We start from the raw sequence: 24,131 nt of genomic DNA on the forward strand, positions 1-24,131 counted from the left end.
AGACCACAGAGGCAGCAACCGAATTCCCCAGCAAGACCGGACGCACAAACAAAGCCGCTCTCCTAGCCCGATCCTCGCCTGCAGGAAACCAGAGGCGAAAGGTGGAAGGGCCTTCAGGGCAAGTCCAGGAGAGCCTGCGTTACAGTATGAAAACGGAATTCAGACCAGTGTTCAGGTTTACTCCACTTTATTAAAAACTACAACGACAGAACAAGAACTCAGTGTACAAATGAGAGAATGAGGAAAGGGCCAGGTAGGAGAACAGATCACACAGCAATGGTGAGGGGGTGGCCCGGCTCCGATGACCCTCACCATCTGACCCCAAACCCACTCCTCCCACTGGCGGAGGCCAAGGCTGCAGGGCCGTCAGAGGACGCGAGGCTGTGCCGACAGCTTAGGGTCCCATCTGTGCAGGACCCACACGCTGCCCCTACTCACGGGAGCCTAGAGAAGGCTGCAGGACACAATTCAGAAAAACGCTGCAAATACTGAGAACTTGCTCTTCAACCACAGGCAGCAAAAGCAACAGGACACGGAACTCATGCCAAGAGGCCAGCAGTTCTGGTGACACCCTTCCGTGCTCAGCACCCTAGAACAGCCCCCAGGGGCCCGAGCACAATCGACTTCAATCCCCAGAAGGTCAGGCAAACCTCCTGCAAGTGGTGGGCGGTTGTCAGAGGGCTGAAAACGCAGCTCTGGGAAGTCAAGTGCCCCAAGATGAGAGCAGAGGAAGTGAGTCAAGGAAATAAAACACCTCGGACGTGGGGTGGATGGAGCCACACGGCACCGCTGCGAGCCCGGCCCCACGACTCGGAGCCCCGCGCAGTTTGGTTTTGGGTCCCTGCAGCAGAGTGAAGTCAGCACCAGGTCTGACCTTCCACCAGGACCACGGAGCTGCCGCGGACGCTCAGAACTGCTGAAGGATCATCTTGCGTTTCAGGTCGTGGGTGAACTTGTGCATCCTGAAGAGCTCACTGTCGTAAAAGGCAGACAGGTTGTGGATGTTGATCTGACGAGCCTGAAAAGAGGGGACGACCGGTGAGCCGTGCGGACGCATGGGCAGGTCCCGAGCCCGAGGCCCCAGCAGGGGAGGCAGGCAGGCGGGGCCTCTGTCCCCGTCACAGGGAAGAGCGAACCGCTCTGAGGCCGAGGGAGGGTCTGCAGCTGGACACGGGGCTTGAAATTTCAGCCCGGACAACGGCCGTGAACTTGGACAAGCTGCGTGGTTGCCCCGGCCCGGCGTGTCGGCAGGACGGATGACAGTAATGGGACAGTAGTAGGACACGTGCGTTGTGACGGCCCGGGCAAACCCCGCCCCTGGCCATGCCCATACCTTGTCCACCAGGTCCTTCTCGGGCACCTCGATCGTGTCCTGCTGGGCCCCGAAGCGGTTGCGCTGATACGTCACCTGCTCGGCCACCAGCTGCTTCAGGATGAAGAGCAGCAGCTCGTTGTTGTCCCGGCGGAACGACAGGTAGCGGGCAAAAGTCTACGGCGAGAGCAGAGGTGACCCTCCTGCCAGGCCCCCCCCAAGCCAGCTGCTCCTGGCAGCAGAGGCAGGTTGGACTCCCGCGGCCCAGGCCCCCGCCCCCATGGCCCAGGCCCCGCCCCCACCTTCCGCATGCTGCGCATGACGCTGAACTTCTGCGTGTCCACGAAGCTCTCGAGCATCACGCGGATGGCCATGTTGACGTCATCCTCCATCACGTAGTCCCGCAGGTGGATGCGCGCGTGGGCCTCAGCCATGCGGATCATGGATTCGATGTGACGCACCGTGATGGGGATGCTGCCCGTGGCCTGGAGGGAGGGCCGCGTCAGGTCTCCCCGCGGGACAGCCGCCGGGAGGCCCAGCTGACCCCCCTGCAGGGCGACGCCCACTGGAGCCAGGCGCGCCCAAGCTTCCCCTGGTTCCCAAAGCACGAAGGCTCACGGCTGCCACCGCCAGCCCAGCACGTGTGCTCCTGGCAGCTCCCGGGCACCTGGAGTCTACACGCCTGTGGGTGACTGTATTTGTTACTGTCAGGTACCAGGGACCGCCTGACGCAGTGCAGCACAGGGAGAAAACAAAGCTGTGTTGCTGTGAAGCCCAAGCTAATGCTCTGAAATGACCTGATTAAGTGAAAAGGTGTTGTTAGGAGGGAGGGAAAGGGCAGGAGCGGTGGCTGTCATGCTTAGGTAGGTGAGAGGGAGCAACCTGCAAGAACTCTGCAGTCCACCTGCTTGCAAGCTGCCTTTAAATTCTCTCCCCACCACGAGTGAACGAAAACTAGCTCAGGGGCGTGCTCATTCGGGTGAGATATTTGCAAAGTCACTGGAACTAAATCAACGGCCCAAGAACAAAGACCTCAGCTGTACCCTGAGACAGACAAATGCACGTACGTTTAAGTTCCGTCTAAACAGAACAGTTAAGGCGAGTAAGTATCGTGTCTTTAAGGCCGTCCTGCTGCTCCAGTGCTCCTGGACCCACTGAGCACACAGACAAGGCTCTGCCGTGCGTCCCCCTCTGCCCCACCCCACCTGCCCCACCTGGCCCTCACCATGGATTCCTTCCTCAGGTCACTGTACATCTTGGCCACCTTGTCCTGGTCCATCTGGTTGAGCTTCGGGTGGACCTTCTCCTTGGCGTAGATGATGTACTTCTTCAGGACCTCCTGCGGCAGGGGCTCCACGCCATATGTGTTGGGCATGGGGGGCTCCGGGGCGCCCCCCAGGCCCCCATCCTCCTTGTTGCTGGGGTGATGTCTGATGTGGCTGCCGACCACGAAACGGGCCAGCATCTCATCCTGAGACAAGACGGAGAGGACAAGAGCGTGCTGAGCCTGGCGCCTGGCTTGGAGCAGGTCAGCTCACTGAAGACGCTCTGTAACAACACGTGTTCCCCACCTGCTATGGGCCAGGAGCTCCCGGGGTGCACCCCCCTCCCCCCAGTGAGGGCAGAGGAGGCAGACAGAGTTCACACTATAGGAAGAAGAGAAGCACGTGGTGGGATGGAGGCCGGAGGACAGCCTCCAGCTGAGGCCACCAGAGCCCCAGTCACGACACCTGGGAGAAGAGAACAGAGCGCGAGTGAAGCCCGAGAAGGTGAGGGGGTGTGGATGAGGAAGGGGCAGGGGGAGAGACCTCTCGGGGATGGTGGACTCCCTGCCAGAGAGATGGGATGGGAGGCCGAGAGCAGGTCTGTAAGGAGAGGCAGGTCCGCCGTGCCCCCAAAGACGGCTGGCCTCTGACAGGAGAAGCCGGGGGCCCAGCACCAAGGCTGCAGTGCATCGGGCCAGAGGAGGGAAGCTGGGACGAGGCTCATAGCAGCGAGAAGTGAGGAGACTCGGGAGCTGGTGGCAGAGCGTGGGCGATGCTGGGTGGGTGGCCAGGGAGGGGTTGGCGGAGGAGAGAAATCAAGGAACTCTGGACTGAGAGCAAGTGGAAAACACACGGTCCACATGGCAGCCCTTCCCTGAGCCTGGCGAGCCACAGCCCTGGGCCGACGCCAGGTCCCCAAACTCACTGCGCACACCCAGGGCGTGGGCTCCATACCTGGACTGGGTCCACCGTGTCCCTCACCACACACAGGACGTCGAAGCGGGAAATGATGGGCTCCGTGAGGTCCACGTTTTCCGAAAAGGTGAGCGAGGGGTCATAGCGGCCACCTGCATCACAAAGGCAGGTCCCCATCAGGGCTCCCGCTCCCCGGGGCCCCTCTTCTCCTTGACTATACAAGGTTCTTTCCAACCCGTGTGGCTTCAGTGACGAGAGGGGAATCAGTGGTGGAGGGATGCAGGGCCTGCTTCAGGCACCCCGGACAAGCCCGCGTGAGGCTCTCCCCACGCTGCCCCAATCGGCCCAAGGCCGCTCAGCCGCCTCCCGCGAGGAAAACCCGGGGACAAGATGGCAGGGGCGCCTGGGCTCTCTAACCACTTGCTGGCTGAGACCAAGGGCCAGTCCCACCCTATTAAGCGCTAGGTGCTCCTCCTGTCTCCCGAGAACACGGCTCAGCGAAAGCCTGGGGGTCTCCCGTCCCCCCACCCCACCCCCAGCTGGAAACGCAGGGGAGGGGCACTTGCTGCTGCTCGGTTCCTTCCTCAGACTCAGCGGCGCGGGTCCCAGAGCAGGGCCCCCGGGTCTGCTCCCCCCTGGCCGTCGCAGCCACGCACCTATGGGGTTGGCGGCAGCAATGACGGTGCAGCGGGCCTGCAGGGAGGTGACGATGCCGGCCTTGGAGATGGAGATGCTCTGCTGCTCCATGGCCTCGTGGATGCTGGTCCTGTCCTGGTCGTTCATCTGCACGGCGGGCAAACGCGGGATTCTTGCCCGACCGCGGTCTCTCAGACGAGGCCCCCGCGCTCCCCACCGAGGGCTCAGCCCACACGTCAGCTCTGGGCCCGGGGACCCACCTTGTCAAATTCATCGATGAGACACACTCCTCGGTCCGCCAGGACCAGGGCCCCAGCCTCCAAGGCCCACTCCCTGCTGACGGGGTGCCGCTGGACGTACGCCGTGAGGCCCACGGCCGAGGCCCCCTGGCCGGTGGTGAAGATGGCTCTGCTGGACACTTTCTCAATGTACTTGAGGAACTGAGACTTGGCCGTGCCGGGATCTCCACAAAGGAGCACGTTGATGTCACCTCGCACCTTGTGCTTGCCGCCTGGGGGCAGGAACGGGGCAGAGGGGGGCTCAGGACAGAGCTGGATTATCCCCGATTTCCCAGCCTGCTTACTGCAAACAACAAAGCAATATTCTTTCTAGAAAGGGATGTAATGCCCAGGACCAGCCACCCCACTCTGAGCACAGAACCCAGAACCATGGTGCACAAGGAGGTGCCTATGAAGACGCTGTTTGTAATGTACACACTGGAGGCCGTGCACGTGCTCTCCAGCCAGGAGGACAGCTGAATGCGGCACGATGTGGACCAACACACAGTAACTTCAGAGAGTGAGCTTGTTCTCTGTGTGCCCACAGGAAACGATGCCAAAGCCGTGCTGACGGGGCAGCTGGGTACGTCACGGACAGACCCTCACACACAGACAGGGAGCACTACACTGGCTAGTAGAAACATGCCACAGTCACGGAGTGCCGTGTTTTCCGTATCAGCACACGTGTAATCTATCTGAACAGCCACACAAAGTTCTGCCCATGTCCCCCCGACACCAACCAGGTGACCTGCAGGGAGGGACCATGATGAGACAGGGAGGTCAACGGGGGCTTCGGCCCCTCTGAAACCTCTAACGACTCCAGAAAAGGATGTAATACAAACACACATTCAGGTATTATTTCTACAGTTAAATCTGTGCACAGTGGCATGGCTGTGGGCTGCATTCTCCCTGGGATGATGAGCCACCCGTGGACATATCCTTCTCCCGGGACACCGGGAACTGCTCCCACCAAGCCCCCTGCAGAGAAGGTAGCCCGCCTGCCCCACTCACCAGGGTTTTTGGGCTCCCCTCCAAACAGAGCCAGTGCCAGGCCTCGCTTGATGTCTTCGTGCCCGTAGATGGAAGGAGCAATGCTGGCAAAGATCTGGGGGTGCGGGGCGATGGGAACGGTCACCATGTGCTCCGGCCTGGAGCGCCCATACACAGCTGCAACTCCCCCGACCCCGCATTGAGACCCACCCCCATCCCACCCCCAACTGCGGGCCTTGTACTTGGTTGGCTCTTCCCGAGTCACCGAACCTGAAAGCTGACCAGAACCCCGGCCTGACCCCCTTCACTTCGTCCTGTTGCAGGACCGCCCCAAGGTCGCACGCAGAACAGGAGCAGGAGACGAGACCCAGGCCCGCGTGGGTGGGGGTGGGCTCCAACAGCACGGACGCAGAAGACCCCACCCAGGATCGGTGGCCTGCCTGAGCCTGTGTCCTCGAATGGAAAGAAGATGACACTGCCCAGGTCACGGGGGCTGTGAGCACTACAGGAGGCGTCTACACAAGCCCGGCTCCCGCAGGACTGCAGGTACCGAGCTCAGAACACGGGGCGGCCGGGAGATGGGCCCACCGGGAGGTGAGACGTTCACCTGGAAAGCCGTCGAGACATTTCGCCAATTGCTCTGGGGGGGTGTGTGTGTGCATGTGTGCGCGCGCGTGTGTGTGTGTGTAAGAGAGAGGAAGAGGGTTTCCCTGGTGGCACAGAGGTTAAGAATCCACCTGCCAATGCAGGGGACACGGGTTCGATCCCTGGTCTGGGAAGATCCCACATGCTGCGGAGAAATTAAGCCCGTGCGCCACAACTACTGAGCCTGCGCGCCACAACTACTGAAGCCCGTGTGCCTAGAGTCTGTGCTCCAGAACAAGAGAAGCCACCGCAATGAGAAGCCCGCGCACCACAATGAAGAGAAGCCCCCACTCGCGGCAACTAGAGAAAGCCCGCGTGCAGCAACGAAGACCCAATGCAGCCAAAAATTTTAAAAATAAATAAATTTTTAAAAAGATGAGAGACAGTCAACGAGTCAGTGTGTAGACCTTACTTGGACACTGACCACAAGAAACTTTTCAAAAACAGAGACCACCAGGGAACTGTAGACCCAAGTGAACATCAACCCTAGGAACTGCTGGTATCTTCAAGTGTGACAGTGGTAGTGGGGTCAGTTTAGTAAAAAAAGAGCCTTGAGAGACACACTGATGTAGGTGCAGGTGCAAGGGCGGGTCTGAATTTGTGTCAGAATAACAGGGGGGGGCTTCCCTGGTGGCGCAGTGGTTGGGAGTCCGCCTGCCGATGCAGGGGACGCGGGTTCGTGCCCCGGTCCGGGAGGATCCCGCGTGCCGCGGGGCGGCTGGGCCCGTGGGCCATGGCCGCTGGGCCTGCGCATCCGGAGCCTGTGCTCCGCGGCGGGAGAGGCCACAGCAGTGAGAGGTCCACGTACCGCAAAAAACCAAAAAACAAAACAAAACAAAACACAAAAACAGGGAAGGGTGCTGCACAGAGGAGCCCAGACCAGCCATGACCTCGGGGATAGGAGAAGTTGGCAAAGGACACGCAGGGTTGCCACACCATGCCACACTCGCGTCTCACAACTTCTGTGCTGACTTTTAATACGTGGGCCAGGGTCCCCTGGAACTCACGATAACCTTGAGCTGGGTCCCCTGGAACCCGACACTCAGAGGCACCTCCCACACGTGGGAACCGCATGGGGGGGCAGAGGGCGGCCCCTGGAAGCAGGGGTGGAGGCCGGACGGCCTGGCGGGACCCTGGCTCTGCCACTTGTTAGCCGCGTGACGTGGGCGTCTTACGTAAACCAGGCCCCCACCGCCCCACGTCTCGGGTTACTCATCAATAACAAGACACAGACAACCCTCTGCAAATCGCTCAGTGACCAGCGGATACTCGGCACTCCGTACACGTTAACGATCCCCTTACTGAGCCCCCACCTCTGTTGGGAGAGACCTCATGCCAGGACTGCCCAGCCTGGGCGTCTCCACCCAGACCGTTTCTCGGTGCTGTTTGGGCACCAGGCACCTCGCAGGATGAGGTAATGTCTCCCTCTGGGACCAAGGGCAGCAGCCCGCTTCCTGCCCGCTGTGCTCGCAGGCTCCCTGTGCCGTCCCTGCCGGCCTGAAGGGCACAGGAGCGGCCACACCACTGCCACACTGCTCAGTGCACCCGTGCTGACCCGGCTACCTTAAGTGATAGGGCAACTTAGCGCCTGGTAAGAGGGGTGAACCCAAACCCAGACCTGCCAGGGCGTGACGCCCACTTCCCAAAGATTACTCCATTTGCCACTACGACCTCCACGTCACACAGGAGGAGACAGACCACCTACTGCTGAGGAGGCCCAGGACCCGAGCCCAGGCTCCTAACACTCCTAAGCCTCAGGTGCACCGCCCACCGCCCTCAGACAGCCCAGCACCCACCTGCACGGCCACAGGGAGCACAGGAATCGTCGAGCGCAGGCCCCAAAGCTGTGCTCATCCTCCCGCTGGCCCTTCCAGCGCCCCAGCTGTAACAACCTGTAACCGTGACCGCTAGCCGCGGACACCCCACGCCTGCTCGCTTACCTGCTTAACCTTTAGAACAACTCCGCGAGTGGGTGTGACCCCCGTCTCTGCTCGCAGCCAGGGCAGCACATCTGATCACACCGAGCACGATGCCAAACCTCAACCCTAAGTCTGGCTCCAGGCTGCGTGCGTCTCCTGTCACTTCTTCAAACTCTGTGTCAGGCACAACGCACATCTCTCGAATGCTTCACCCCACCAGCACCCACGAGATCCAATGCCCACGGCGGCAAGCTGGGTGGAAGCCGGACTGATGCAGGCGGGAGAGCCCAGAGCCCACAGCAGTGGGCAGCCGGCAGACCGGAGGGAACCCATCTGAGAGCGGCCACCCAGCACACCACTTGCTCCTAAAGACACAGACCACCCGACTTGGAATATCGAAACCTGGGCGCCCACGTTTTTATGTGAAGTCTCCCTATTCCTAAGGAATGATAACTCATTCAAACATTTGGAAAAACAAAAAAACAACCACGTACCAGTTGGAAAAAACCCGTCGACAGGCTGGATGGGGCCCACCAGCCACCAGCCGGCAAACCTCCGGCTCCAACCGTTCCAATGAGCCTGACCATTTCTGGATCTTCCCTGTCACCCGTCAACCTGTCTCGAAGTGGCAGAGGGCGCAGAGGGAAGTCACGGCAGGCAGAGGGCAGGCGGGCGCTAGGGAAGTGTTCTAGAAGCACACGGACCCCCCGCACCTGCACACGTCAGGTGTGTGTGTAGACAAGCTGACACATGCCTGGGACTCAGAGTCCCCCGCCCTCAGAAACCGGCCCAAATGCTCCGTCGAGATTCTGAAAACATGCTCGTCACACTAGCACTGGTTTCCCTCGGCGGGGGCGGGGCAGAGAAGGGGGGTTGCTGGGGCTGTAGTAAAGGACAAGCCCCATGAGGGTGACAACCGGGTCTCACTTCCCACCGAGAAGCCTGAGCAACGCGGCCCTGGAGGGTCCCTCAGGACCCAGCACATTGGTGGAACTGCAGTGCCTGTCCTCCTGGGGCTAGGGACACCCGCCTTCCCCATGTGCCCCCAATCTTGGCAGACTAATAAAGGTGGCCGACGGGGGTGCAAGGACCTGAGCTGTGCAGCAGCAGAGCAGCCAGGGAGAGAGCTGGGCGGTCCTGCACCAACAAGAGAACAGGAAGTGGGGAGGCGAGGGGAGAGGGATGCCAAGGGGGCTGGGGGAGGGCCACGAGCCTGAGGGGCCACCCGGCGACCCAGGAGCCCGAGGGCCGTGCGGCAGAACTTCCATCAACAGGAACTTAACGTCCTACGGCTGAGACTGGAACAACCCGGGTTTGATCTGCGCGGGTCCACTTACACGTGGACTTTCAACAGAGTCGGGGTGGGCACCCCTCACCCCTGCACTGTCCAGGGGTCGCCTGTATTTGTAAATTCTGCAACGAAAACCCCCGTCCCCCCAACCTCAGCAAAAAGCCTACAGTTAAAGGGAAAAGCAAACCCCCGTGCTGGGGTAGCGCTATTCCTGGAGAAACGACTGGGGACAGGGGTCTGATGCCACGGGACACCCTACCAGACAAGCTTTTCCTACTGCCCCCCCGGTTTCCCTTCCAGTCCAAGCCCGGCACAACCTGAGGAACCCTGACCTCACCCGTGCCCTCGCGGGCAGGACACAGGCTCAGGGGGGCTGCCGGACGTTCTTCTCCTGGAGCACAGCCCCCGCCAAGGCAAGTGGACTGAGCGGACACAGGGAACCAAACGAAGGGACCAGCTTCCAAGACCCGGGCACCAAGACGGAGGCTGCAGGGTGGGCCAGACGGTGAGCCCCGGGTACCCTGACTCTGCGGCCGCCCCGCCCGCCCGCCTTCCACCTGCCTTCTCCCCAATCTGCTGGTCCTTGGAGAGGCTGGTGATCTTCTTCACGTCCTCGTCAGTCAGCTCTCCCACGGCCACCTTATTGTCCTTCTTGGCCACGTGGTTGGCTAGGATGACAGTGGCGAAGACGGGAAAGCCGTTGGCAGTGTTGAGAGCCCCATCGTAGTTGTTGTGGTAGATGCCGGTCAGCTCCTGGGGGGTACCGAGTGGTCAGGAGGGCCACCCCGGGGCCAGAAGCACGGGCCGGGCCCGCCTCCTCACTGGCTTCACCCGACCCCTCCTCCGAGTCCCTGGGTCACCGGCAGGAGAGCAGTAACTCAGCAGAACCGCAGCACGCTGCTCCCGAGCCCAGCACCCAGCTGGCCGTCCACCGCAAGGAGAAGCTCAGTGCTAGAGATGGGAGAGCTGACCTTGACCCACTCCCCGGGCTACCGCCACCCGTCCCCCGCCACAGCGCTCACACCAACTTCCTCGGCCCCCCGGCCACTCACTATCTCGTCTCCCGGCTTGCAGCTGTCCACCAGGTCCGCGAGGAGGATGGCATCCTTGGAGCGGGGCAGCCGGCCGGCCGCCACTTTGCCAGGACTCTCCTGAATTCGGATGCGCTGGTAGTTCTGGTAGATGGTCTGCGTGGGACAAACAGATGGTCAAAGGGACCCGTCCCTAGCCGGCGAAGCCTGGGCTGTTGTCCAAGCACCGATTCTTTGTCACCTGAACTGGACCAGTGCCCTGGGGCAAGGAGAGCAGCGTTATCATTCCCACCACTGACTAGGATACGCAGAACCAACGATGGCAGGGGGGCGAGCCACTGTGACCAGCGCCACGGTGCACGGTCCCCGCTCCTGCCCCCCCCCCCCCCCGCCCCGGGATGCCTCCCTCCTGCCAGAAGCCAGAGCCCTGTGACAGGCCCTACAGCTGAGCGCAGTGCGCGTGGACACTGGAGCCAGGCTCCGCTGTGGCCTAAGCTGTGTGGCCCTGGCGAGGCCTCCCCCGCTCCGTGCCTGCCCCGCAGAAGGGAGGTCGAGCACTGCAGCCTCAGCCACACAGGGAGAAGGAAGTCACGCCACACGTGAAAAGCACTGAAACCAACGCCCACGGAACAAGTTACACCAAGTGTGGGCTTACTGTCGAGGTCACAGGGCGGCACTGTGCATGCAACCTAACATCCATCATCTCACCTACTGTCTAGAAAAGAGCCACAGGAAAAGGTGGTTTTAAGCACACGCTCTGCATCAAAATGCTTCCGTTCTAATCCTCTGGGCCACCTCCTGGCTGGGTGACCTCAGCCGGTTACTTCAGAGGTCAAATAGGGCCAACGACAGCACCCGCCTCACGAGGCGTGAAGACCACATAACGCACCCCCACCGCTGGGCACTAGCAAGTGCTCCACGGACTTCGGTGTAATTATCATTCCACCACCAGTTACTGCCCCAGTTGCCCTGCAAGCAGAGCCTGCAACTCTGCTCTCGTTCAAGTAGCTTCTCAAGAAACGTGTGTGAAGGGGGAACCTGTAAAGGGGAGGGGGGACTCTGGGTAAAGGCACGGGCTCAGCTGGAGCCCAGCCCTGCAGCTGTCGCTCCCCGAGGCAAGGCGCACTTGAACTTTGAAACAGGGCGGCCTTTGCCTGCGGGCTGCCAGGCTTTTCCTGGCAAGGCGGCTCCAGCTAGGGCGCTTCTCAGAATCATAGAGCAGTGAGGCGTCAGCCCATCACTCGTGGCAGCAAAGCAGTAGAGGGGGATCTGGGCTCTACCGCAGCGATCGTGATGACCCCGCCACACTTTACACTGGGAGTGGTTCACGTTCAAAGGCGGGTGTTACGTGCCTGCGGTCTTAAGGCCCAGAGCCTTCCAGCAGGGCCTCCTGAAGATGGTACAGCAGTGTCGCAGACAGTTACAAATCAGGGGTCCCCAGCGCAAGGCCAGAGAGGCAGGTACCAGGGAGTCTGGACCGGAAAGCAGGTGCCCTGCTGAGGGGCAGCCAGGGGAGACGTGGGCCCAGTTTCACCAGATCTTCCCGCTCGAGAAGAAAAAGCCATAAACGTTGATGCTTTAAATGTCTGGTTTGTACATACTGGCTTGAATTCTTGAGAACACCACGTGGGCTGACCACACGGGCCTGCTTGCCCCAGCGTGGGGCCAACACGCACTTGCAACTTGGCTCCCGCGGCTACGGTGCCAGCCTCGCGCTCACCTCCTCCATATTGACCTCGAAGGGGCCGGCTGACTGGCACTCGGGGCACGAGCCCGGCTTCACCTCCTGGTTCTGGGACTGGCAGAAAGGCCCCAGCACGAAGCCACACTTGTTGCAGTTGTACTTGACCATGCTGAGCTGAGGCAGGACGCCCGTGCAGCTGGTCACCACCCCGCTGGTGCGGATCAGCTGGTTCAGGTGCAGCTGCCTGTGGAGGCGAGGCGCCGTCAGAGACCGCAGGGCGGGGGCCGGACCCTCGCCCGTCAGTGAGGCCAGGACCCACGGGGTGGGCTTTCTCTGGCCGCGGCCACCCGCCACCCCCCACGGGTGCCCGAGCCCCCGCCGGCTCACCTGAGCGAGCGCAGCTCCTCCACCAGGGGCAGGTGGGAGATGCGCACGTGGACGCGGCTGGCGATGCGGTCATACTTGGGGTACATGGCCAGCACCACCTCCAGGGCAGCCTCGCTGAAGATCTGCAGCAGCTCAGCCGGCGCCTCGGGCAGGAAGTAGGCCAGGACGTGCTCCCTGGCGGCCAGGTCCTCGTAGTTCACCACCAGGCTCTCGCGGTTCTCTGAGGTGGGTGGGGTGGGAAGAGAGGCTGAGCGCGGAGCAGGCTGGGGCAGGCCCACCTCGCTACGAGAAGGGGAGGCCAGCCCGCTGAGCCCTTGACTCGGAGCTGGAGGCGCAGCCTCGCTCCCAAGTCCGCTCAGCGTTAGCGACGGGACCCAGAGAAGTGACCGATGCTAGGTCTCAAGCTCTGGACCTATGAAACGGGACCTAAGTGCCTGTGGGGGATACAGTGGAGTAACACATGGGGTGCCTGCCGCAAACTCAGAGTGCCTACAAGGCCAGGAGGAAACCTGCGAAGAAACGTGTCGGAAGTGAGACAAAAGGGAGGGGAGGGGCCGGTGGGGGACCAGGAGCCACATGCCTCCTCACATGCTGCTTTGTTCAGAAACGTGCTGCTACACTCTGATCAAAGCAGTAATCCAGATTTTCACATAAAGTCTGCCCAATTGTAAGTCCATCAAAAACGACTTCTGGGGCTTCCCTGGTGGCGCGGTGGTTAAGAATCCGCCTGCCAATGCAGGGGACTCGGGTTCGAGCCCTGGTCCGGGAAGATCCCACATGCCGCGGAGCAGCTAAGCCCATGAGCCACAACTACGGAGCCTGCACGCCACAACTACTGAAGCCTGCGCACCTAGAGCCCGTGCTCCACAAAAAGAGAAGCCACCACAATGAGAAGCCCTCACACTGCAAGGAAGAGTAACCCCTGCTCGCCACAACTAGAGAAAGCCCGCGCGCAACAACGAAGACACGGCACAACCAAAAAAAAAAAAAAATTAATTAATTTTAAATAAAACAAAAAAACGACTGCTGTGGTCCAGACGTACGTAGTCCCTGGACAGTGCGCTGGACCCACGATACTTTGTCTGAAAGACGGGCACCCCGGGCTCAGGCCCCGGCCCCGGCGCCCCACGTGCCCCGCACATCCGTCTGTCAAACCCGCCGCCACAAGGCCAGGGCGGGCGGCCTCCCGCGGGCACGGGGCAGGCGCACCTTTGCACATGTCACTGATGCGCTCCTTGAAGACGTTGTGGCCGCGGCCGTCCACGTGGGTGCGCAGGAAGTTCTTGAAGCGGTGGTGGATCTCCAGCCGCGGGCCGGCCATGCTCACCCACTCGCGCACCGAGTGGCCCTTCAGGTCCTCCAGGTTCTCGATGCTCTCGATCATCTCGTCGGCCTCGCCACCGTCCTCCGTGGCCCGCTCCACCTGCCGCCGCTTCCGGCTGCGGCGCTCCTCCTCCTCCTCGTCGCTGTCTGGGGGCCGGGGGCACGTTCAGGGCCGGCTCCCCGCACCGCCTCCCGCCTCCCCCGGGCTCCCCGAGAACGCACCGTACAGGAGCCCGCGGCGCATGCGGCCCAGGCCCCGGCCAGCCTCCCGGTCTCGCCGCCGCATGACCCGCTCGGCCGCCTCCCTCTGGCTGGCGGTCAGCTCGTCCACGTCCTCGTCGTCCGGGGCCAGCCCCTCGGGCTCGTAGACATCTATCTCCGGGATGGGGCGGTAGTCCCTGCGAGGCCCCCAGATGCAGCCTGTTAGCACCCAGACCCCAAAACAAAACCCCACCAGGAACCGGGCTCCCGAGGGCTCCGGAGCCCCGGCCAGGGCACCTGGAGAGGCTCCGAAAGGCTCCCCCACGGATCCCACACGGAAAAGGACACAGTCTTCAAAAGGACGGACCTCCTGACACCTGCTGTGACACGGGCAAACTCTGAGGACACTGTGCTCAGTGAGACAAGCCAGTCACAGGACAGAAATCCTGCGTGATTGGGTTTGGGGAAGAAAGTCCTGGAGAGGGTGGTGACGGTCGTACGACAACGTGAGTGCCGTGATGCCACTGAACTTACACTCAGAGATGGCCGAGACGGGAATCTTGTGTCATGTGCGTTTTCCCACAGTAAAAAAGGGGAGCTCTGAGCACCAGCAGGAAAGAGGAATCGGAGAACCCACAAAACCTTCAGCTGGAAGGGCCTTCAGAGAGCCAACACAGCTCCCCACGGGCAGGAACCCTCCTGCACTCTTGTTTCTGGCAGCCCCGCCTCGAACCCCGGACCCCAGGAGGCCCACACACATCAGCCCAACCAGCCTCTCCCGAACACATCTGTGGCTCAGTCCTTCCAGCCGCAGCGGGACCTTCCACGTGACCGCCTGTCAGACATCTGAAGGACTGATGCCTCAACAAGGACCCCCACCAGGGCAAACACAGCTCCCCTCCCCACGATTTGGGGAAGCACACATCACCCTCCATCAGAAAGATGAAGAAACCGAGGACAGGGGGCGGGGGTGATGGGATTTCTGCCAAAGGTCACTCAACAGAGCTGGGTGTCAAGGTGGCTAGCTGCTTCCAATACCACACTGGCCCCACGACAGTCCTCTTGAATTCTCCCTTTCTCAGAGGACGTGGTAATTTGGAGAACTTCTTTTTTTTTTGGCCATAGACTCTGTCAAAGAACACTCTCAGATAATCCCACACTACTGACACCAGAAACAGAACCCAGAACCAGGTATGCTTCTGGATTGATCGCTTCCAAATTCTTAAGTGTTCTCAAGGAAAAGGTACCTGTCTAACTCGTTAAGAATTTCAAGTCATGGGCTTCCTTGGTGGCGCAGTGCTTAAGAATCTGCCTGCCAATGCAGGGGACACGGGTTCGAGCCCTGGTCTGGGAAGATCCCACATGCCACGGAGCAACTAAGCCCGTGCACCACAACTACTGAGCCTGCACTCTAGAGCCCGCGAGCCACAACTACTGAGCCCACGTGTCACAACTACTGAGCCCACCAACCTAGAGCCCGTGCTCCGCAACAAGAGAGGCCACCACAATGAGAAGCCCGCGCACCGCAACAAAGAATAGCCCCTGCTCGCCACAACTAGAGAAAGCCTGCACGCAGCAACAAAGACCCAACACAGCCAAAAATAAATAAGTAAAAATAAATTAAAAAAAAAAAAGAATTTCACGTCATGTGAGATGCCCTCAGTGAAATTCTAATTGGTCAATTTAAAAGAATTTGATAAATTAGACTTCAGCAAAGTTTTAAAACTGTACACATCAAAACCCACCATTTAAAAAAAATTAAAAAGACAAGCCATAGGTTGAGAAGAAGATATTCACAAATCACTTGTCTGCTAAATGCCTTATATCCAGAGTAAGTTTTTAAAAACTCTTACGACTCAATGATAAAAAGTCAAGGAAACAAACTATTGATAAACAACGGGCAAAGGATCTGAAGACAAATTTTCCAAAGATACTCAAATGGCCGACAAGCACGCGAAGCGCTGCTCGACATCACTAGTCATCAGAGAAATGCACATCAAAACCACAGTGAGACACCGCCTCACGCCCATTAGGGTGCCTGTTGTCAAAACCCAGAAGATAACAGGTGTTGGTGAGAATGTGGAGAACTCGAACGACATATGCCACTTGTGGGAATGTAAAATGGTGCAGCTGCTTTGGAGAAGTCTGGCAGTTCCTCAAAAAATTAACAGAGTTATCACGTGACCCAACGATTCCATTCCAAGGAAACTTAAAAATACATTCACATAAGAAACTCCTAGCAGCACTATTTCTAATTGCTAAAAAGTGTAAAGCACCCAAAATGTCTACCAACTGATGAATGGGTAAACAAAACGCAGTCTGTCCGTACAATGGAGTACGACTCAGCCACGAAAAGGAATGACGTGCTGACGTGGGCTCCAACGTGGATGGACCCTGAAAAACACAGTAAGCCAAACAAGCCTGCACACGACGACACGTGTATTACAGACTCCGCCTGCACGACTAGCAAATCCAAAGAAACAGAAAGTAGATTACTGGTTACCTAGGGGTGGGGAAGGGAACAGGGATTAACTATCAACAGGCGCAAGGGATCTCACGGGGATGATGCAAAAAACTGGATTGTGGTGATAGGTGCACAACCCAGGAAATATACTAAAACGCGTTAAATTGTATTCCTATAAGAGATAAATCTTACATTACAAAAATTATAGCTCAGTCAGGTGGTTTTTTAAACAGGCCATAAAACCAAAACCTAACTGGGCCCATCTAGTCCTCAGATACCTCTACCCAGGCGTCCTTGCGAGGGAAGGACAGAAGACGCAGAGGGGGCGGATGGAGGGTGGCCGGCCGGGGAGGGGCGTCCTGCCTGCACAACCTCACAGGGCACAGCAGGGAAGCTGCTCAGGGCTGTTCTGTCCAGACTCCCCATCCATCCAGACTCTGTCTGGCCTGTGCTGCACACCCAGGCTCATCACCTGGAGTGATGGAGCTTAAAGCGAAGATCCAAACGGTCCAGAGTACCCTGGATGCTCCCAAAGGGCTCTCCCTGTGGACTGTGGGGCGGCCTGAACAGTACTCTCATACACACCAAGTTTGAAGCCCCCACGTCAGAGTAAAGAGAGCCCCAAAGCAGAATCCCCACGAGGTTCCCGGGCATTCAGATAATTCTAGCGCTAATGTATAGGCCAAATCCTGGTTGTTAACACAGGGTGAGACGCCAGTGGAATCTAACCTTGCTCACTCACAGAGCTTTACTCCACCATCTTAGCGACGAGCCTCCATAACCTTTACTACGTTTGTACATTTATCAATAACGGTGAACACAAGGTCTGCTACAGATTAAGCACAATAACTGTGGGCTGAATTAAATCTAAATCTTGATTAATCACCCCCCCACACACACAGTTTCTCTGAAGTTGCAGAGAAACTCTTGGCTACCTGCTTCCTGTCCTTCCCGGTTGGGGTCCCTGACGTGGCCCCGGATTAGAGATGCCCTGCGTCCCCTGGGGTGTACATCTCATGGAGTTGGGGCTTACCAAGGCCTTTGGGTCTACTCTAAGGTAGACAAAGCAAGTTACACGGACATATGCTGTGGCTCCATGAACCTGTCTCCCCCCAGACCCTGGACCAAGATGTGCTCAAAGCAAGCAGGCTCCGATATATCTGCTTCCCCGGGACACACAACAGCCCCCCAGCAGAGCTTGCTGAGAGCAGGGTCTTGAGCGCCGAACCTCTCCATGCCATCTCCGAAAAGCTCCTCTCCATCCTCCTCCTCCTCCTCCAGGGGCCCCTCTGTGCCGAGCAGTCCCTCCGACTCATCCTCAAAGGGAGGAAGGTCGCGGCCGGGGCTGGAAGTCAGGGCATCCGTGCGCCGGGAGCTCCGCCCAGGGCTGGAGGTCAGAGGATCGATGCCTCTCCGCCTCGGGGCCGGGCTGGACGCCACCGTGAAGGACTCGGATGATTCCTGCAAGAGGAGATGGATTGGAGCGGGTGAGGGCCCACTCAGCTTCCTGTACGGTGGCTTCCCCACCCATAGGGTCTCCCTCTCCACGGCTGACCCTATCCTCCCACGCTGCAAACCCCTCCCAGCCTGCACACTTTGCACCTGCTGTTCCCTCTGCCTGGAACGCTCCCTGAGCCCAAGGCTTCTCCACGCCCGGCGCCGGCTCATGCCTCACACACACCGTGACTCACCCGACCCCCTTTTCTCCGGGACAACCCACTGAGGCTACCTGCTTAGCTGGTTAGCCTGTTTACCGCCTACTCCTCCCCCCAGCACGCGTTCCCGCCCTTCTGGGCCCCCGGTGCACCAGGAGCTGCCAGGGGAGACGGGACACGAGAGCGGCCACAACCTAAGGGGTCGGGGACCCAGGTTGGTGGAGGGGCAGTCAGCTGACGAGACTGCGGACGAAAGCAGCACGATAAGGAGGGCCCGAGCGCGCGGATCGGGCCGGGGGCCCGGGCTGCCGGGGTGGGACCCGCCGGCCTCGCAGACCCGCCCGACTGTAGCACGGGAATCGGCTCCGCGCCCGGCCCCCCACCGCCCGCGCCCCGCACGGCAGACGCACAGACTCCGCCGCGCTCACCGCCATCGCTGCTCAGTGCTCCTCTCCGCTCCGCCAGCAACAGCCAGTTTTCGCGCGAAAAACGGCCCACGTGACCGCCCGTGCCCGGGAAGCGTCTGAGGGAGCACGACGTCATGACGTTGGCGTCCATTTTCGTCACGCCGGCGCTCGGGGGCGGGCCCGAGCGTGCGGCCCCGCCCACGCTGCCCGAGACCCCGCCTAGCCCGCGCTCTGTGCTGCGGGGCCAGCCGAGGTGTACGACCTGGTGCTGTGGCCGGCTGGGGGCCTTGTTTTCTGTCTTCTTACTGTGTGATGTCAACTCCTCCAAAAGCTCAGGCTGCGTCCTTCAAGCGCCGAAAGGCTGGGGATGGTAGGAGGCCAGCTGTGACGTTCTAGTGGGGGTTACCCCCCCAAGGGAGCCGAGATGCAAGGGTGTTCCAGGTAGCAAGAGCCTCGTGCGCAGAGATGTGGAGAGCAGGGCACGGTGGGCATCTGCAAGCACTTTCCTAGTTCCAGTTAAACCGCTTGTGATGTTCAGGAAAGGACAAAAATTGAGGCTGGAGAGCCCAGGTCACGAAAGATCACCAAGTCTTTCTACTGAGCTGGCCTGAGGGCAGTGGAGAGCTACGTGGGCTTTAGGAGAATCCCTCAGGCTGCCAGGGGTGGACGTAGATTGAGGCAGGTGGGAAGCAGTCACAGTTGGTTCCAAATCTGCGGATTCAACCAACAGGGTGGTTAGAAAAAAAGTTTTTTAATTCCAGAAAGTTCCAAAAATCAAAGCTTGATTTTGCTGTAGGCCAGCTAACTATTTACACAGCATTTACACCTATTTGCATAGCATTTACATTGTACTAGGTATTGTAAGTAATCTAGAAATGACAAAGTATACAAGAGGATGTACCTAGGTTATGCGCAAATATTGCACCATTTTATATGAGACTTTAGCATCCTTGAATTTTGGTATCTGCAGGTAGCCTGAAACCAATCTTCCAAGGATACAGAGGGACGAGTGTGCTGCGATTCTTCGTCCAGGTACAGGCAGCCTGGGCTAGGGCAGGCGACCAGGGCAGGGCTGGATCTCAGCCCTCTTGCCCTGGCACTTTTGTGCGGTGAACAAGCATCTCGGGATGGCGCCCCGGGTAGGGGCGGGAGCGATGACGACGAGGGGAAATATCCAAGACGTATTCAGGAGGTGGAGTCTCTCGGTCCTGGGGACCGGGGACAGCAAAAGGGAGGCACCTAGGATGGCAGCAGGATTCTGGCTTGGGTGGGTGACAGCGCCACCTCTGAGATGGGGGCGCAGGAGGAAGACAGGGAAGGAATCCAGCAGCTTAAAACAGCTGCCATGTTGTCTCAGTGTCCGTGGGCCCGGGCCTGGGCCTGGGCCTGGGCCTGGGGAGGGCTTGCTGGATGCCTCTGCCTCGTGGTCCGGCTGCTGAGCCAAGCACTTGTGTCTATTATTTAGGGAGCCCGGTTCTGCAGCAGCATCTCCTCCTGTCAGCCATGCCTCGGGAGGAACACCACCCTGAGCCTGGTGCAGGCGAGGGATGGAACTTGAGAGTCAGATCTTTATCTACTGAACTACCGTCCAGGGAAGCTCGCTGCTGCCATGCTCTGTCTGGTGAGCAGGGGACACTGCAGTGAGTCAGCACTCCTCTGTCCTAGAGGGAGGGGAGATAGATACCCTCATTACTCCACAAATGAAATCCCACGAAACCTATGCGTGGGGCCCAAAACTCAGAGTACAAAATGCAGAATTGCGCATGGTGGTAGCAAGAGCAAACTCCCGCCTCCTCCAAAGTGTCTGTACTGTCTCAAAAAAACAAAGATGGAGGGAGGGGGCTCATTTGGCTTAGTCACTGATTCTCCATTTCTCCTCCTTCCTGGCACAGGGTGGAAGGGAAGTTTCCTGCCCCTGGAGGTCAGAAGTGGCCTATGACTTGTTTTGCCGATTAAAGGTGTGCAGGGGGAATACATGTAACTTCCTGGCAGAAACTCTTGGAGCTGTCCACTCAGGAAGACAGGCGCCTCATGGAGCTCAGCCTCTCTTGGCTGATACAGAAACTGCACGCTGACCAAGGTCCAGATAAACTGGGTCCCAGATGGTCACAAGGCAGCGGCTTCCTCACCTTCCCCTTGTTCGGAACAGGAGCAAGGCCAAGACTGGGGCCCAGTCTCATTCCAGCCCAGCTGTAAAACAAGTGTGGTGTCACGGGGTGTGTATCTTGGGGCTACTGTGATCAGTGGGTGCCTACGACAAGCACCAGGCCCTGAGTCAGCCTCCGCACGTTCAGGGACTGTGATAAGCATGGCTCTGTCCTCACGACACTGACATTCTAGTCTGGGGAGGCTGATGCTGAACTAGGAAGTGACTAAATGAATATGAACCCGTTAGAGAGATTGTGCTGCTGTGTAAGCAGGTGGGGCAGGTGGTTCCCGAGAAAGAGAACCAGGAATGGCTTTCTTGACATAAGAGAAGCCATTTTTGGCTTGGTTGGGATGGAAGCCTGGCCACAGTGCTTACCCTTAAACAGGTCTCAGTAATGAATGATCTTAAAGGAGCAAAAGAATGCAGAAACAAACTGTTATCAGGTGAGAGAAGTAACAATGCTAGACAACGTATCAGTTGTAAAGATTCCCTGTTCTGATTCAATGGCAAAAATCAGCCTGAAGAGCTCAACCATCAGATCAACTGGACCCTAAGGGAGGATGATGGTGACCACCTCTGAGCCTCATGACTTCAATTAACTAAAACTTAGACTGCCCAAGCCCCTTGATGAATACGCATGTACCCTTAGCTTAAAACATCCCCAATTTTGTTGTTTGGGGAAGCACGAATTTGGGAAAAGTCCCCTATGTTCTCCTTACTTACTGCAAGTGATCAGTTCTTCCTTCTCCTGCTCTTTGCCTTGATTGTGTCTTTCCGCTCGACGTCCACCAACAGACGAACCCAGTTTTGGTAACACTGGGAATGAAATAAAGGGGCTTTGTGTGACAGAGACTGGACAGCTATTTTGGCTAGGGTGTCAAGCAGGAGAGAGGGATCATGTGACAGGAGCCAGGCCGGGGTGGGGGTGGGGAGACAGGTGCAGACCCACAAGCAGGAACAAGCTTGGTATAGCCAAAAAAACAGAAACAGAGACCAGTGTGGCTTGAGCACCCAGTGAGGAGCGGGTGGGAGGGATATGTTGGGAGGGATAAGGACTCAGAAGCAGGAGGGGCCTGACATGGTGGAACCCGGGAGAGGAGAAAGAGGAGTGAACACAGCAGGAACGCAGGAGATTAATCCGGGAAGGCTTCCCGGAGGAGGCTGCCTGTAGTTAGAGGTGAGAGGAGGCGGATCAAACCCCAGTTCTGGGCTTTGTCACTTCCTGGTCCTGTCGCTTCGGTCAAGCACTTAACGTCTCAGCCTCAGGTTCTCCTGAAATGCGACTAATTACAGCTGTTCTGAAGAGCTGCCGTGAGGCGGAGGGTGCGCAGCACTGCGTCGACCGCGGCCGCGAGGACAGGTGCGCGGGGGACGCGCCGGTCCGGGCGGGGCTTGTCCCCCGGGACCAGAGGTCCTCAGGCAGGCGGCGGAGGCTCCTCCCCGAACGCTCGGCTGCCGCCTGCGGGAGAAAGGTCGCGGGCGAGGGTGGGGGGGGCACGCAGGTCGCGGACAGCTGAAGACAAGGCCCCTTGCGGCCGAGAGGGCCGTGCGCTGTCTCTTTAAGAGGTTGGCGGGGCGAGCCGCCCCGCCCCCTGGGGATCTGATTGGCTCCTCCCGCTACGTGCGCCCTCTTTTCTGCGTAACCCCATTCCTATAGGCCGCTGCGGACTGGGGGCGGGCCTGCGTGCCGCAAATAGGGACAGTGACTGTTTTGTAGTTTCGGCGGAACGAAAAGGACGCGCCAGCCTTCCGGGTCACTGCCGTCGGAAGGGCCGCGCGGTGTCGGGCCCGACGGCGTCTCCCTACCCGCCCGCCCACCCAGTCTGCGGGAGCCAGCCGCCCGCGCCTCTTGTGCGACGCTCCCCGGCCCGAGCGCCGGAGGCCGAGTCCCGCGGCCTTGCGGGGTCCGCGGCCGGCGGCGGATGGGCGGCCGGGGCCTCAGGTAAGGAGGAGACCCCTCTCCTGCCCCAGCTGCGGGAACTGATCCCGGCGGCCCCCGTTCCGCCTGCCGCTCCTGCCGCCGGGAGCGACCCTCCCGCCCAGAGGCAGGCAGGGGGCGCAGAGGGCCGGCGTCCTGGGTCCCCGGGGAGGCCGGGCTTGCGGACCCTGCGATCCAGGTCGTGCGTGAAGACGTCCCTGCGAGTGGCCGAGTCCAACTTCCGGCTCCCCGGGTCCGAGAGGGCGGGGATCCACTGGATAGGGAGCGAGGAGTGACCTGCCCTCACGGTGCAGTAGGGACGGGGCCGAGGGCCTCCCAGACGGTCCTCCCACTCCCCAGAAGGGCTGGGCCGCACTCTGCTGGACATTCATCTGTCCACTCACAACGTTTGTTGTCCTGGGTGGCTGGGTCATGAGATGCGTGGGCTGGACAACCCACAAACACACAGCGAGGGCCGCTTCAGACAAACAGAGGTAGTCAGGGAGGGCTTCTCAGAGGAGGTGGCCCGAATGGTGAGCCGCAGCTGGGAAGGAGTACACACCGGGGCCCTGAGGTAGGAACAGCACAGCAGCTTGGAGAACAGGCTGAAAGATGGGCTGCAGAGTGGAAGGGAATCGTCAGGGCAGGTGGCAGGGGTGAGGCCAGGTTGGACCTTGAAGTCCCAGGGCTGTCCTTCCTCCAGGGGGCTCCTGGCAGGGTCCACCTCCCCCCTCCCCAAGTCTGAAGGATTAAGGAGTTGGCTCTGTCCTGTGGAGTCTTCCTCACCCTGTTTCGGTTCCAGGGTTTTAAGGCTCATCAACCAGCTCCGGTCGGAAGCCCTGAGGGGCGTTTAAGCAGCAGCCTCTCTGCTCAGGGTTTTGTTTGCCCCAGGGTTTCCCACCCAGTAGCTCTGGGTGGTCAGACCCACTGCACAGATGAGAGATGGGAAAGGGGAGGCCCACAGAGGGGAAGGTCCTTCTGGTCCAGGGTCTCACAGCAGGTCCAGCTCGCAAGACCCCAGACAGTTGGCATCCTGCCCACAGAGGGAGGGAGGGAGGGAGGGAAGGAGGTGGGTGGGAAGAGGCCACTGGAATGTTAATGAGGTCAGGAGAGTCCTTCCCAGGTGGAAGAAACGCCCCAGACGGTGCCCCAGAGCACTTGGCATCCCAGGAACTTGCCCTCTGAGAATTCCCTTCCCCATCCCTCTGGTCTGGCTTCACCCCTCCCTCCCCTGCCCTCAGCCAGCCTTCCCACCATCCCCTCTTTCCTGAGCACCCCTTACTTTGCCACTGCTTGGGCTTCTGCCAGCAAGGCCAGGAGCTTACCTGTGGTGGGGAGAGGGGAATACAGGCCACAGGCTGACCTTTCTCAGCCTCTTTCCCCTTTGTGTGATGGGATGTTAGCAGTCCCCTCTCTTGGAGGCTGGTGTGGTGGCTCAGCAGGTGACCCCGTGGAAAGCCTCAACTGCACACGGGCAGGGAAGGGTGCATTGTCATTTCTATCGTGGCTTCAGTGATTTTGTGAGCTTTGACACATAGTGGCAATTCTGGGGTGGCTCAAGTGTGGTCTGGGGCCAACAGAGCAGCAGTGCCAGCTGGGAGGGTGTTAGAGATGCAGACTCTTAGCCCCCGGACCTGCCTGACCCGAATCTGCTTCTTACC

General features: G+C 59.5%; 2 protein-coding genes across 7 annotated transcripts in view; one reads left to right on the top strand and one right to left on the bottom strand.

The window, feature by feature from the left end:
- On the bottom strand, positions 1-21,868 carry MCM2 (minichromosome maintenance complex component 2). 4 transcript variants are annotated; one of them, XM_029242880.1, is made up of 19 exons: positions 21,751-21,868; positions 21,276-21,368; positions 19,305-20,064; positions 18,425-19,114; positions 17,570-17,802; positions 13,899-14,074; positions 13,563-13,823; positions 12,354-12,573; positions 12,003-12,210; positions 10,304-10,438; positions 9,813-10,004; positions 5,418-5,511; positions 4,389-4,639; positions 4,149-4,275; positions 3,532-3,644; positions 2,538-2,783; positions 1,615-1,797; positions 1,334-1,489; positions 1-1,018 (listed from the first exon to the last, which is right to left on the bottom strand). In XM_029242880.1, the coding sequence occupies exons 4-19, from the start codon at positions 18,428-18,430 to the stop codon at positions 908-910; spliced, it is 2,712 nt and encodes a 903-aa protein (XP_029098713.1). In that variant the 5' UTR covers positions 18,431-19,114; positions 19,305-20,064; positions 21,276-21,368; positions 21,751-21,868; the 3' UTR covers positions 1-907. The 4 variants fall into 4 exon arrangements, with proteins under 4 accessions (XP_029098713.1, XP_029098715.1, XP_029098712.1 ...); XM_029242882.1 differs by lacking the exon at positions 19,305-20,064; XM_029242879.1 differs by lacking the exon at positions 21,751-21,868 and having other exon boundaries at positions 21,276-21,400.
- Positions 21,626-24,131, top strand: part of TPRA1 (transmembrane protein adipocyte associated 1) — a 10,950-nt gene continuing 8,444 nt past the window's right edge. For 2 of the 3 annotated variants that reach the window (XM_029242884.1, XM_029242886.1), the window contains exon 1: positions 22,367-22,494. The gene's annotated coding sequence lies outside the window, so the exon portion shown is untranslated. Of the gene's footprint in view, positions 21,730-22,366; positions 22,495-24,131 lie in introns of those variants that run through there. The other variant, XM_029242885.1, reaches the window with a different exon arrangement.

The sequence above is a fragment of the Monodon monoceros genome, unplaced genomic scaffold, assembly GCF_005190385.1.
Source record: "Monodon monoceros isolate NGI ecotype Baffin Bay Population unplaced genomic scaffold, NGI_Narwhal_1 Super_Scaffold_3, whole genome shotgun sequence".
NCBI classification, from domain to species: Eukaryota; Metazoa; Chordata; class Mammalia; order Artiodactyla; family Monodontidae; genus Monodon; species Monodon monoceros.

Coding starts and splice junctions, on each gene's coding strand:
- MCM2 (XM_029242882.1), bottom strand. Junction 4,640..5,417: donor AGGGGAGCCCAAAAACCCTG/GTGAGTGGGGCA, acceptor TCCTGCCCCCAG/GCGGCAAGCACAAGGTGCGA. Junction 3,645..4,148: donor TGCTGCCGCCAACCCCATAG/GTGCGTGGCTGC, acceptor TTTGTGATGCAG/GTGGCCGCTATGACCCCTCG.